Source organism: Lupinus angustifolius, chromosome LG17, assembly GCF_001865875.1.
Source record: "Lupinus angustifolius cultivar Tanjil chromosome LG17, LupAngTanjil_v1.0, whole genome shotgun sequence".
NCBI lineage: Eukaryota > Viridiplantae > Streptophyta > Magnoliopsida > Fabales > Fabaceae > Lupinus > Lupinus angustifolius.
In genome coordinates this window covers 9,680,340-9,693,283 of record NC_032025.1, presented here as the reverse complement: position 1 = coordinate 9,693,283, position 12,944 = coordinate 9,680,340, and the positions used below count along the sequence as shown (strand labels likewise).

The 12,944-nt window shown below is 33.9% G+C and overlaps 2 protein-coding genes across 3 annotated transcripts; both read right to left on the bottom strand.

Moving 5' to 3' along the window:
• On the bottom strand, nucleotides 2,386-4,613 carry LOC109331029 (PLASMODESMATA CALLOSE-BINDING PROTEIN 4-like). The gene is made up of 4 exons (XM_019565313.1): nucleotides 4,375-4,613; nucleotides 3,771-4,010; nucleotides 3,636-3,675; nucleotides 2,386-2,766 (listed from the first exon to the last, which is right to left on the bottom strand). The coding sequence occupies exons 1-4, from the start codon at nucleotides 4,427-4,429 to the stop codon at nucleotides 2,556-2,558; spliced, it is 546 nt and encodes a 181-aa protein (XP_019420858.1). The 5' UTR covers nucleotides 4,430-4,613; the 3' UTR covers nucleotides 2,386-2,555.
• Nucleotides 6,123-11,892, bottom strand: LOC109332008 (probable methyltransferase PMT5). 2 transcript variants are annotated; one of them, XM_019566844.1, is made up of 10 exons: nucleotides 10,891-11,892; nucleotides 10,362-10,497; nucleotides 9,891-10,131; nucleotides 8,906-9,131; nucleotides 8,572-8,732; nucleotides 8,149-8,452; nucleotides 7,303-7,435; nucleotides 6,740-6,946; nucleotides 6,332-6,370; nucleotides 6,123-6,287 (listed from the first exon to the last, which is right to left on the bottom strand). In XM_019566844.1, the coding sequence occupies exons 1-8, from the start codon at nucleotides 11,403-11,405 to the stop codon at nucleotides 6,797-6,799; spliced, it is 1,866 nt and encodes a 621-aa protein (XP_019422389.1). In that variant the 5' UTR covers nucleotides 11,406-11,892; the 3' UTR covers nucleotides 6,123-6,287; nucleotides 6,332-6,370; nucleotides 6,740-6,796. The 2 variants fall into 2 exon arrangements, with proteins under 2 accessions (XP_019422389.1, XP_019422390.1); XM_019566845.1 differs by lacking the exons at nucleotides 6,123-6,287; nucleotides 6,332-6,370; nucleotides 7,303-7,435 and having other exon boundaries at nucleotides 6,812-6,946.

Here is a 12,944-nt window from a genome sequence, read left to right as displayed (position 1 = left end):
AAGGAGTTTGACATGAAAAATTTAGGGGTTGCTAGAAAGATTCTTGGGATGGAGATTCACAGGGATATGAGAGCTAGAAAACTATGACTCTCATAGCAAAGCTATGTTAAAAAGATCTTAGAGAGATTTGATATGAGCAATGCTAAAGTAGTAAGCACTTCATTGGCAAATCACTTCAAGTTTTCTCTAGATCAGTGTCCAAAGATAGATGAAGAGAAGAAATACTTGTCAAATGTTCCATATGCCAGTGTAGTGGGTTGCTTGATGTATGTTATGGTTTGTACTAGACCGGACTTGGCACAAGCAGTTATTCAAGTATGCAAGTACATGTTGAAACTAGGGAAACAACATTGGGAAGCAATCAAATGGATTTTCAAACTACAGGTCTCAATATCATGTTTGGCAGCCAACATAGTAAGCCTTCAGTTATTGGTTATGTTGATTCGGACTATGCAGGAGACTTGGATGATAGAAGGTCCACAACGGGGTTTGTCTTCACCCTTGCAGGTGGACCAATTATGTGGAGATCATCAGTTCAGTCTGTTGTTGCTATGTCCACAACTGAAGCAGAGTACATGACAGCTGGTGAAGCTTCTAAGGAAGCCCTGTGGCTTATGGGGCTGGTAAATGAGTTAGACATTGAGCAAGGTGGAGTTCCACTGTATTGTGACAGTCAGAGTGCTATCTTCTTGGCAAAGAACCAGGTGTATTATGCTAGGACCAAACATATTGATGTGAGATTTCACAAGATCAAAGAGTTGGTAGGTTGTGGGCGGATACTATTGCAGAAGGTTCGCACTTCAGAAAATGCAGCTGATATGCTAGCCAAAACGGTCACCATGGACAAGTTCAGGCATTACCTGAGCTTGCTGAACATTCACCGATGTTGGACTATGGAGCGCCTCCAACCCAATGGCGGAAGATGGAGATTGATGATATTCGCCAAGGTGGAGATTGTTGTGCAATGACTCATATCTCTAGATAACAACAATACAAGTTATGGGATTGGGCTGATGTAAAGGGGTTGAAGTAGAGGGCTATATATATTTATGTTACGTAAACCTAATGTAACAAGGAGAAGAATAGTCAAAACTAATCCTAATTCTCTAATACTATATAGTGGTAGCCGCTCAACGCTCCCAGTGACGATGTAGGCACAATTGGCTGAACCTCGTTACCAAATCTTTTGTGTTATTCTCTTGTCTCTTTACTATTTGGTTGTTCGCTTGTTCCCTACAAGAACTATTCAATCTAAGAGAAAGATTGTTCCATAACATAAAATGAAGGAACACCCTAAAGGGAAAAGTGAAAGGAGAAGATGTATTACAAAAGATCTAGTATTGTTGGCACAAATAGAGATGGATTTACTTTTCATTAGTATGCTGGGTCTGATATAATCAATGGCGAGGGAAAAATATTTCCACAACAAATAGGATACAAGTAATAGGAGGGTAGGATCTAAGTTTTTATCTTAGAGTTTGTTTCCAAGTTGAGTTTTAGGGGAAATGAAGGGAAAGAGAAAATTTCATATTTATATCACTAAGGTATTATATTTTATGTTTCTTAAGTCTTTTCTTTTCATAGAGTTTGTTTTCAAGTTGAATTTTAGGGGAAATGAAGGGAAAGAGAAAATTTCAGATTCATATCACTAATGTATTGTATTTTATGTTTCTTAAGTCTTCTCTTTCTATTTATTTTTTCCAAAACTCATCTCACGAAATGTGAGGGATACCCTTGGTAATACCAAAAACAAATTCTTTCTTATAGAGGAAGTTTTCTATGCTCTTGGCTTGCTTAGGGTTGTTCTTTTTAGAAGAATAGCTCATATGGAACCAGACCTTAATTAGTTGCATGATTTATTTTGGTTCAATTCAGTGTTTAAATTGCACCTGCAATCGGCAGTAATATTGCAGATCAATTTTGGAGTCTTTACAATAACGTCGAGATTACATTTTCCCAGTATTTTATAATTACGGTAAACACAACATAATCACGGAGAAATTAAAATATTGGTTCATGATAATATAATCACATATTTACTTCAAAAATTTGACCCAAATGGAAGCCTCCAACATACATTACATTTTATGTTGCCAATGGCATCATGGAAGTTAGGGATATAGTATTCAACTATTCATGAGAAAACGACGAAAACTAAAATCATAGGATGGAGTTACGCGTTGTTTGGGTCGGTGAAAGGGAAAGAAAATGAATGAAAATATAATGAACAATTAACTGTCAAAATTAAAGCAAATCATGCAGCATGGAGGTAAAATAGTTAGTAAAAGACTAAAAGTCTAAAACCATATGATTAATTGACAATTTTATTCACACAAACTTTAAATGAAGATAAATAACTAAAAAAGTGTAATCAAACTCAAATTAAAAAAAAGGAAAAGCTGAAAGAAAACAACGCCCTCCATTATTAGTAATAAAACTCATAATCCAATATATCACCACCCTTGAGAAAAAAAGAGCCAAATTCCCTAGTACTACTTTTTTAGTTGAATGTGGAAGAAAACAAATTTCCTATTCCTAGAATATTATATATATCCTTAGACCCTTAATGCTAACCATGCAGTAGTTAGAAGAAGGGGCAATAGTAACTTAGTGTAGGCACTTTCCAAAGCCACCACTGTAGCTCCATTAGTAGTTGAAGATGATGGACTTGTTCCAAAATTAGGACTTTCTGGTGTGCCAGCGCCAGTGTCTGGAGTTATGGCAGTTGGTGGTGTAAGGGAAGGTGATGTGCCTGTAGTACCATTGCTGCAATAAGAGACAAAATTCTGAGTATCCATTTCATTATTGTATATTTTATATGAGCTCACGTTTGGGATAAAAAATCAAACATTTTGAGGTGAGAACTGAGGAGGAAAGAAATAATTGTCAAAACATCAAAATCATGCCAGCTAATGTTTCAACGTAACAAGCATGAAATGATAGCAGCAAAGGTAACCTATTGCAAGAACGTAACTTTGAGTTTCTTATTGAGGGAGGTTGGTGCATGAACAAAAAAATTGGTATTTGACCTCTTGTGTAGAATAAACACAAATCAACACTATCCTCTCACACCCATTCTCTCATTCTTCTCTTTGTTATCATTGTATTATTTCTTGCTTCTTTGTGTTTCTAGATTTTTTTCCCCAATAGTTTACAATAGTGTTTAGCTCATCTGAAATAATTTTGGATGACCGGCCAAATGGACTAACAACATCTGGAAGACCCTCTCCTATACTAGAGAAGATCCTTACTCTTTCGAAGTGTATATAACATTGATTGGCTCATTAGAAATAATTTCGGATGACTTTATCGAATGTATAACAATTATAACAACAATCAAACTTTTATCTTATTAAATAGAATCAACTACATGGGTTTAGGACTGAGTGATTGAGAGAGTTTTAGGGTTTGGGTGTGTTTATGATATAGATTGTCGAAACACAATAGGCAATAGCAAACCATAGAATGCCACTGAAAGGTATGATTCTTTTTACAAGATTCCCATGTCACAATCAATAGATACAAAAATCCTTGAATTTTAAAGAACTTACCCAATTCAAAGCAACAAACATAAAAAAATTATTTTAAAACAAAGATAATCAAGAATAAGGTCCATAACCAAGAAACATACATACCTAGAACTTGAAGGGTAAACACATCCAGAGCTTGCAGTTGCTGTAGATAAATACATAAGGAAAAGAAGTGCATTAGTAAAAGTGAAATTCTATTAATATGTGTCAAAAAATTGGTGTTGACTTCTATTGACTTACAAGGTGGAGTTGAAGAGGTTGTGGCAACACCAGAAAAGTCACAAGTCCCTCCAGAACTTACTTCCATCTGATAATAGCTATTAACAGCATAGTTACAGTGATCCTTCACAGTGTTGGGTAGGTAACAAGGTCCATTTTGTTGAATAGAGGTACAATCAGCACCATTACCACATGCATAATCTATTGCTTTCTGAAGGGCTTGAGTACCTACACCATCTTGGCATATGCAGTAAAGAGCACCTATTGGACAATATTTGAAGCAAAGAGTTAGTCATAGAATTCTATCTTAGAATAAATGAAAGACATTTAATTAACCTTTTTTTCTAAGAAATAAATGAAAGACATTATCCTTGTTTTTTTTTCTTAAAAAAAGAGCATAATCAAGAGAGAAAATTATTTTAGGAATTTCCATTATTAGCACTTAAATTTGGTACATGTCTCAATCAAAATAGCTGCTTATACAGAAATCTCTAAGAAAGTGGAAGACTTTAGGGCCATATCTCATAGTGTATTCCAAAATTCAACTCGTAAATAAACCCTAAAATCACAAAATTAAGACAAAAAAAGAATGAACACCAAATAATAGTAAGAACAAGGTGCTTACTTGAATGGACTAGGAGGGCCAATAAAAACAGCACAGAAAACACCCAAAGAGCCATGATATGAGAACTTTATCAGAGAGAAAGAATGAAAAAGATGAAGAGAAGAAGAAGCTTGGATAGTAGAGATGTTATGGACAAGAAAAGGGAGTTGCATGGTTTTTAAATCATGCTTTAGATTGAGAACATATTGAATGATTGATTTCAATTTTAGAATATGGGTTGTGAACTCATAATGTAGTGGTTTTTTAAGTATGTATATTATTTATGATTCATGGTGTTAACTAAAATAATGACATGCATGCTGTAATTTAAAAGTACAGTAGTTTGACCAAAATAAAACTATATTATAATTAGTTAGGGGAGATTCTTATTTCACGATGCATCATATAATACAACATAAACTTTTGGTAATATAATATTAAGTATTGTCTATCATATTTGATATATTCTTTTCTTCTAATGAGAACCTTACAGAGGCCTTAGGAGCATAATTAATTAATAATTGGTCTCTGAAAAATAAAATAATGAAATATCAATTTGGATCTCTAAAATTTTAAAAATATTAAATATGGATTAAATATTTAAATTAGTTATTTTATGATATAAATTTCAGAGATAACTTATTGTCACCAAATTAACTGTTTTTCTATTTCTTAAAATTAAACGCCTATTGTGCATTTTTTTTCCAATACATCATTCTTCCTGTACTTCAATCTAAACTCATGTGATCAAAAGATTGGATGAATGTTTTCCCACTCCCCTAGTCCAGTGTTTTTTGTTTACTAAATTTATTTATCTTTTATTTAAGATAGAATTCATTTATTCTAAGAGTAAAATTTTTTAAATTTATTCTCCATCCTAGTCATTAATTCTATGAATATCTAATGATTTAGATCTATTCACTAACTTATTCTTGGACTGAGTGAATCATCCTCTTTACTTAATATCTATAGAATATCAGAGTATAAAAAATATAAAAGTATACACAGTTACTATATTATTTACCATTCATTTATATTATTTTTTATTATTATGAAGAATTAATAATGATTAAATATAAATGATTGAGGACGCAATAACAATATGCCAAACTCAAGTATTATCAGCATAAATTTTTTCTCATTCACTTTTTACTTTAATTTCCAAAGTTACCCTTTTCCAATGGGGTAAGCTCATACCATTGGAGGAGGCCATTACTCATTATAATATCTATCATCTTTCTAATCTCTCTAGCTATCTTATCCCTTTTAGGTACTTACCCATGACCGATTCTAAGCCTATTCAACATTATTCAGAAACACCAAGACTGTCGCTTAGTCCAGTTCAACTTACCTCGGCATTAATCCCAAAACCATGTTTGTCATATCATAACCAGACACTAACAAATTCGGTTCAAGTGATATGATACAATCGTGTACACACGAATTCAAACTCCAGAATCAAGACCTTTGCCCTGTCGGATCTCCGTGTGCTCAATATATAGACATGTCCAGTTGATTTGTTTAAGAGGATAAAGTATTTCCTCGTAACTCTTAGCATCAGCAGATTAATCAAAATAAATAATCAATACTACATGTCAATGCCTGTGTTAAAGGTGGGAAACTGGTGAATGGCTTTCCACCAAGATATATGATTGAAGATCAAACTTCGTGACTCGGTTGGAGCACTTAGCAAGGGAAGGTTTAGTTACTATCTCAATTTCATTCTTGAATTTTGTGGCAACTCACACTCTTTCTAAAAAAACTAGGAGTTGTTCAACAGAAAGTCTTGAAGTCCAATGATAAGTAAAGAAAACATAAGAAAAATTGCTGACGAGACATTGGATGAATGAATTACTACAAAAAAATTGACAAAAAATGAACTGTGGCTAATTTCGGCGTGGACCTTCACAATCTACAGCTTCCTCCATCCCTTGACCCAGTTGTGGAAAAGATGGGAAACATCAAGGCTCTGAGCTCTATATATACAAGATGTGCCGGCGACTAAAGAATCGATTCTGTGAAATTGTACAATGACAAATAATTTCAGCTTAGTGCAGTGAAAAGCTGCAACACATTCTGCTATGCTATAGGGGAATTCTATTCATGTCAAACTGATTCATAGCGGACTCTCAACATAAACATAATTATACCATTAGCAGTGATTGTTGCAAGATTTAAGTTATCATGAATACTTTGGTTGACAATATGCAGGATGGTACAATGGGACAAAAGAATCCACATCAGTGCCAATACAGATCTCATGCCAGGCGTGAACAACACTTTTTTAAAGCATATATAATGTTTGATTCCATACTGACGTAAAGGCTACCCAGTTTTACAAAAAAAATAAAAACTACCAGTTTAAGAAAAGGTTTAGAGGAATTACCAGAGCCAAAAAATTGGGTTTCATCTACCGTCGCGAGACATACTGGTGCTCAATCAATTATTTTTTCACAAATGGTTTCTGGCAAACAAGTAGCCGCTGGTCACTGCCATTCTGAAGATCAATTACCCTTGCTTCCCAACGTACTTGTGTGGCAAGGGTGCGAGCCATCTCGATAGCCCCCATTATATCAGAAAGAATGACCCATCCCTATAAAGTGAAGATATGTAATAAAACCATTAGCTCCTTCATAGACCAATCCAATATACCAATAGGGAAAACTACTTGGATTCAAAAATACAATTCAAATTAACTTTTCATGTGTGCATTACAACAATAAATGAGCATCTATCAATAGAGTCAAGCTCAAATGACTAAAAAAGAATCAACTGCAAAGATGAGATTATCCTTTCAGAGTATGGCCAAAAACAGAGGTGGAAAGAAAGAGGTAGGAAGGTGCCAGATTACTGTTTTGTTATCTTTTATGTCTACACAGTACAAAAATCAATTATGAAACTTTCCAGCACAAACAAAGATGAAAATCAATATAAAGAGGAACATCGTACTTCTGGACGCAGTATTCTATCCATCTCCAAGAATAAGTCTATCATGCTGCACCTCTCTGAAGTGAGAAGTGAGAGAAGTCCATTTGCATGAAGCATATCATATGTCCGGGGGTAGGTGGGGAAAGGTTCACACCTAAAGGTCAATATTCAAAAACAAAAATAAATTATCGACACACGTGAGAATTTACACAATTTTAAAAGGATATCTGTCAATGAACTTCATAGGAAAGAGAATTTAGAGCAAGAATTTTGAAATAGGTGGATGCTCATTATAATTGGATTTTGCAATAAACCAAGTTAAGTAGAATCAATTCAACATGTCAAGTGTGTGTGTGAATGCTATATTTATCTCCAAATTCAGTCTCAAAAGGAAGCAAAATTAAGAAAGCTAAGTGCATCTTTGATTTTAAAAAACTGAATATTCATCACTGAAATCTCAGCACTTAATGTGTATTGATGAGATTTAAAGGTAATTATGGCCATATTTTAAAACTCATTCATGAGCCTATATTAACTGAAACTAATGCCATTTAATAATATAAAATAAAGGATTGATCCATAACTTTTTTTACATAGTAAATAGTTAACAAACGATACTAAATCATTTGAAATTTTAATTTTCAGCAGTAAAAACATGAAAATATATATTTGAAGTACATTATAAAAAAAAAAACTGTAGCTTTCCAAGCTGGCATACGCCAATGTTCTATTGTTTCTTCGTAATAATAATGAGAAAAATTCTGAATGATTTAGTAAGAAGGATATATTTTTCAGGCTTTAATGATATAATTACCCTTGATGGTGTAGCCTCCAATCAATTTGTCTAGATTAAATTTCAATACTTACCAGTCATGCACAGCACCAGCAAAACCTCTATTTAGTATAAGAGGAAGCACATTAGAAGTCCTGGCTGGAACAACATTCATAACCCACACTGATTTTTTCTCCTCCAGAAGGGCAGCATTTAAACCCCCATAATTAGCACTCATGTCCATAACATTCCTTATCATGTTAAATGGAGGTAGTGGATCTTCATCTCCAGGTCTCTTTGGATGGTCGGAGAAAATTAATGGGGTAAGCAATGACCAGCAGTTCTGGACAGCAGATCTCCAGAATTGCAAGTCTTCATAAAATTCTTCTGGTTCAACTCCTGCAATAATAAGGCCAGATTTATGAAAAGGCAAAACAATAAGAAATGAGAATAAAATTTTGGATGACGAGAAGCAGGAAAAATAGAAAAGCAGCAGGCTTTTAACAGACAATACTTTCCATGAACTTTAATCTCGTCTGAGCTCAATTCAGATCCAGAGGATCTGTTCTGTATTGCAATCCAGCGCTTGCTAGAGGTCCCACTTATACATGGTACAAGAGGATGATAATATGATTGAGCATCACCCCCTTCTTTACACAGCTCTATAGCATGCTTCTTGCTACAAATGTGAAAAGCAGAAGTCACTAGAAAGCTATAGCTGTACTAGCAAGTGTTCAATAGAGCAAGCCAATACAATAAATAACGAGTTAATATTACCCATCTGTAATGAACAGACTCTAGACTACAATTATTTCTCATTCATAGCATTCATGTTAATACAACTATCCTTACCGGGATGCATAACAATCAACATCAGCAGTCTTCTGCCAAATGCAAGTCTCATCCTGTTGAGCTAGAAGAGTCCAACAGAGTTGCTGGGTAAGCTCTTCAATTGGGTTCACAAGGATTTTCTTCTTTCCCCGTGATGAGCTTCCCTGTTGCCTGCTTGTGGGTGATGTTAAAACAAAATACCCTCCAGGTTTAAGGACACGATCAACTTCTAAAAGGGACATTCCATCTGTATGACGAAGTCAATGTTAGAGAGCAAAAGAAAGAAAACAGTTAACGCAGATGCTAAACAATATTAACTATGGTATAAAAAGTCATGGAAGGATGCAAAACCTAAAAGGGAAATGAGAGATGCAGTCAAAAAACCAGAGTAAATCATGACAATATGCAACCAAGGATCAACTATTCCAGAGCTTTATCGGTGAGGAGCAGGCCAAGAATAGTTTTATATTTCTAACATGCCCCTTCATACAAGAGCCTTTATCCTTGAAGTGTGAATTAAGTGTTAGCCCACTTTATCTTGTGCTAAGATTTATAGATAATAGGGGTTACAAAGAACTATTGAACATTAAGTTAGAGGTTCAAATCAAATGTCAAAGATCAATTATCCTAAAAAGTTAAGCTGTTAGACGGAGACCAAAATGCTTTATATCTCTAACACAGTTCATACGTTTCTGTTATTTCAAGGATTAGTAACAACTCCATCACTAGTTTGACAATCAACAAACAGCCTTATCATACTCCTTTGGCCTCACAGTTTCCAACACCAAATATGGTGCACCTTAATCAGTCTTACATTAACGTCTAATACAACTTCTGGCAAAAACTGACTTAAATCTCAAGAATACACAAATAAATCACAGGAATCCATCCGTTCATCAGTAGAGTAAAAGTAACAATACTAACAAAGAGGAGTTGAATTTTATAAAGAATTCTAAAAGAAAAATCTCATTTTTCATAAAGTAATGCTTATTAACTATATAATTACTTTTTTCATCCCAAATGATGCCGCACTGAGCACAGTGAACCATGTCATACGATAATGATGGATATGGAAGCTGTCTTGCAATGAAGTTGCCAATCATAGCAGGAAGGCCTCTCTCAAGAGACAATTGAACTTGGCTACCAGTTGCCTCATATGCCGCAATACAAATCATCATTATTTTCAGGGACAATAAATGAGCTCCAAAGCTACCAAATCCACAATTGATGTCTAGTATAGTTCGAACCTGTTTTAATGTGATCAAGATATCGTTAACAAGTATTATATGACAAAAAGATCATGGTCCTTACTGCGAATTAAAAAAATGCATGTAGACAGCTTTCACCTAATATGAAGTTATGAACAACCTTTTATGACCTTACTATACATGGAACTATTTTTCACAAATCCTGTCCCTGTAAAACATTCAAGCTCCCAAAAGAACAGCAATCTCTGAATTATGTGTGGAAGACTTACACCAGCTTGAGGAAATTCAGTATCACTTCCTAAACCTATCATCTCTGCAAGTTGGCGAGAATAATCTTTCACACCATCAAAGATTAATCCATCCTCCGAGTGAAATGCGATTTGATTCTCTTCTAGTAGCATCAACCTAGAGAAGTTACCATAAAATCTTAGAAAATGAAAAACAATTCATTCATTATGAATTGCAACAGAGAAATACTTGATAAAAGCTGTATCACTTTCATTCAAACATTCTTTTATCAAAAATAATAATAATAACAACGGTTTTGTTACCCATTATCCTTAGAGCAATGGTTAAGATATAAAAATATAAAAGCAATGCTTTATTGGAAAATTAAATAAACTGCTCTTTAACCTATTAAATACACTACTTCAAAGCCGTCTCCCAATAGACAGAAAACCATAATATTGATGATAATAATTTTTATTCAAGCAGTCACTTGACATAACTGAAACAATTATTTAAGCCAAAGGAGATCATCTTGCCATTATAGCAATCAACATAGATAAAAAAAACTACCTTTTGGTCATACTTCCAGAAGAAAGAAACTGATCTTTGGTAATCTTCACATTTCCAGTCCATATAACATCTCTGCCGCTCGGCCACCGCAATGGAATCTTGTATTCCTTGGGAGGCCGAACCAAACACCTCTCAGCTCCCATCAAAAATTCACAATGCCTATCCAACTCCTCGCCCTCTTTAAACCCGGACAACAAATTCGCTGAAACATTGTGGCAAGGAACAAAGTTTTCCCTTTCCTTGCCACAAAGGCCTAGTTCCTTTTGCCTAATGCCACCACCAATTGACACAGACCTTAACTCCAAGTAATCAACAGCAGCTTGCTCTTTTATCCTTCTATAGTTCGTGTATATGAAAGAAACCGGTCTACGGGACTCTGAATCAATAGCGTTGGAAGATGAAGAACCAAACAATGCAATTAGTGCGAGAATGCTGATTATGCTCAAGATTAACCAGCTGAGTGGTGGTTTAGGGCCAAAAATCACGGACAATTTATTGAACCAGAAGCTTCTCATGTCCAAAAAATTGAAAAGATCAATTCAAATGCTAAAATTGCAACCGTACACTATTGTAGCACCGTGAATCATCACTGTCTCTGCAAGCATTGAGATTTGAAACAATAACTCATGCAATTGAGCTCAGAAAACCAATGAACATGCTGATTCAACTACTTGAACGTGTAATTATGGAGATAATCCATCAATGCTAATTCCGAATCAAGTCGAATGAATCCAACACAATTTAAGAAGCAGAACCGAATCAAAACGCAGCGTTTTGACAAAACCAGATCGGATCAGAGGAACGGGCGAGAATGTTGAATGGGGAAAAGGTTGATTAGGGTTTTGGTTATGAAGAAAGTGGAAATTGAATTCGATTAAATCAAAATGTGAATTCCAAATTACAATGGTTGAAGAGAGGATGCTACTTGCGGTTGGGTCCAAGTTGTTTGGATTACTTGTTTGTGGTTTCACTTCTCTTCTTTCCCGTTTGGCTTTTGCAACTTTACCGTTTGTTTCTCATTTTATGCCTCACTCTATCTAATAGGGATTACTTGTTCCACTTTTTCATATCTCATAGTGTCCCAACCTAATTGAAAGTTATTATTTATTTAAAAATGAAAAATCATGAAAACATAAGATAAATTTTTTATATTATTTGATGGGATTTGATTAATTTGTTAAATTGGAACATCATTTTTTTAGGGAGAGAGGATACTTTTTCCTCTCTATATCTCCCTCTGTCATCAGTTGTCATTGTTACTGGACAAGAAAAATAATTAATGATTAAAACTTTAACTTAAATACAAAATAAATAGATTGACAAGAGATTTTTACAATTGTTATTGCATCACTCATCATTCATTTGTGATACATTAATTGTGTATATTTTTATATGATTAGTGTATAAATATTATACTATAAATAAAATCAATCACCACCAGTAGCACAGGCACATAGTGTGCCACATCAAATGTGCTTCTCTTTTTTTATGGGTGGATATTTTTTATCCGAACAAGTATATCACATCACGTATCACTATTTATGTTTGGTCAAAAAATACTAATTTATTAAATTTTTAATTTAAGTATATTTTGATGAACACTAAGATATAGGGCGGTACACATTTGTGGTACAGATGTGGTCTTTTCACTTTATACAATCATCAATCATTTTTTTTGTCTACCATCAATTATTAACCTAGTCTAAAATTTATTTAAAAATATACAACTATATGTTATGTGATTCTAATAAGTATGTATTGCATAATCATTACAATATTTATTTTTGATATATAGCATTTTTATTTGATAGTCTATAATAATTAACAATTAAATGATGGATAATCTACTTAATTCAAATATTTTTCTTTTAACACTGTGTTTATTAAAACTAAACTAAAGCCAGAGAGTTGTTATTGATTGATGCTTTTCTGTTTGTGAAAGTATTGGTTAATGATGTTTTTTAATGAAATTTTGATTAATGAGACTTGAGGAATGATAGAGATTATAGTTACCGTTATTCATGTGTCATTTGTTTTCATATGGGTTATACTAT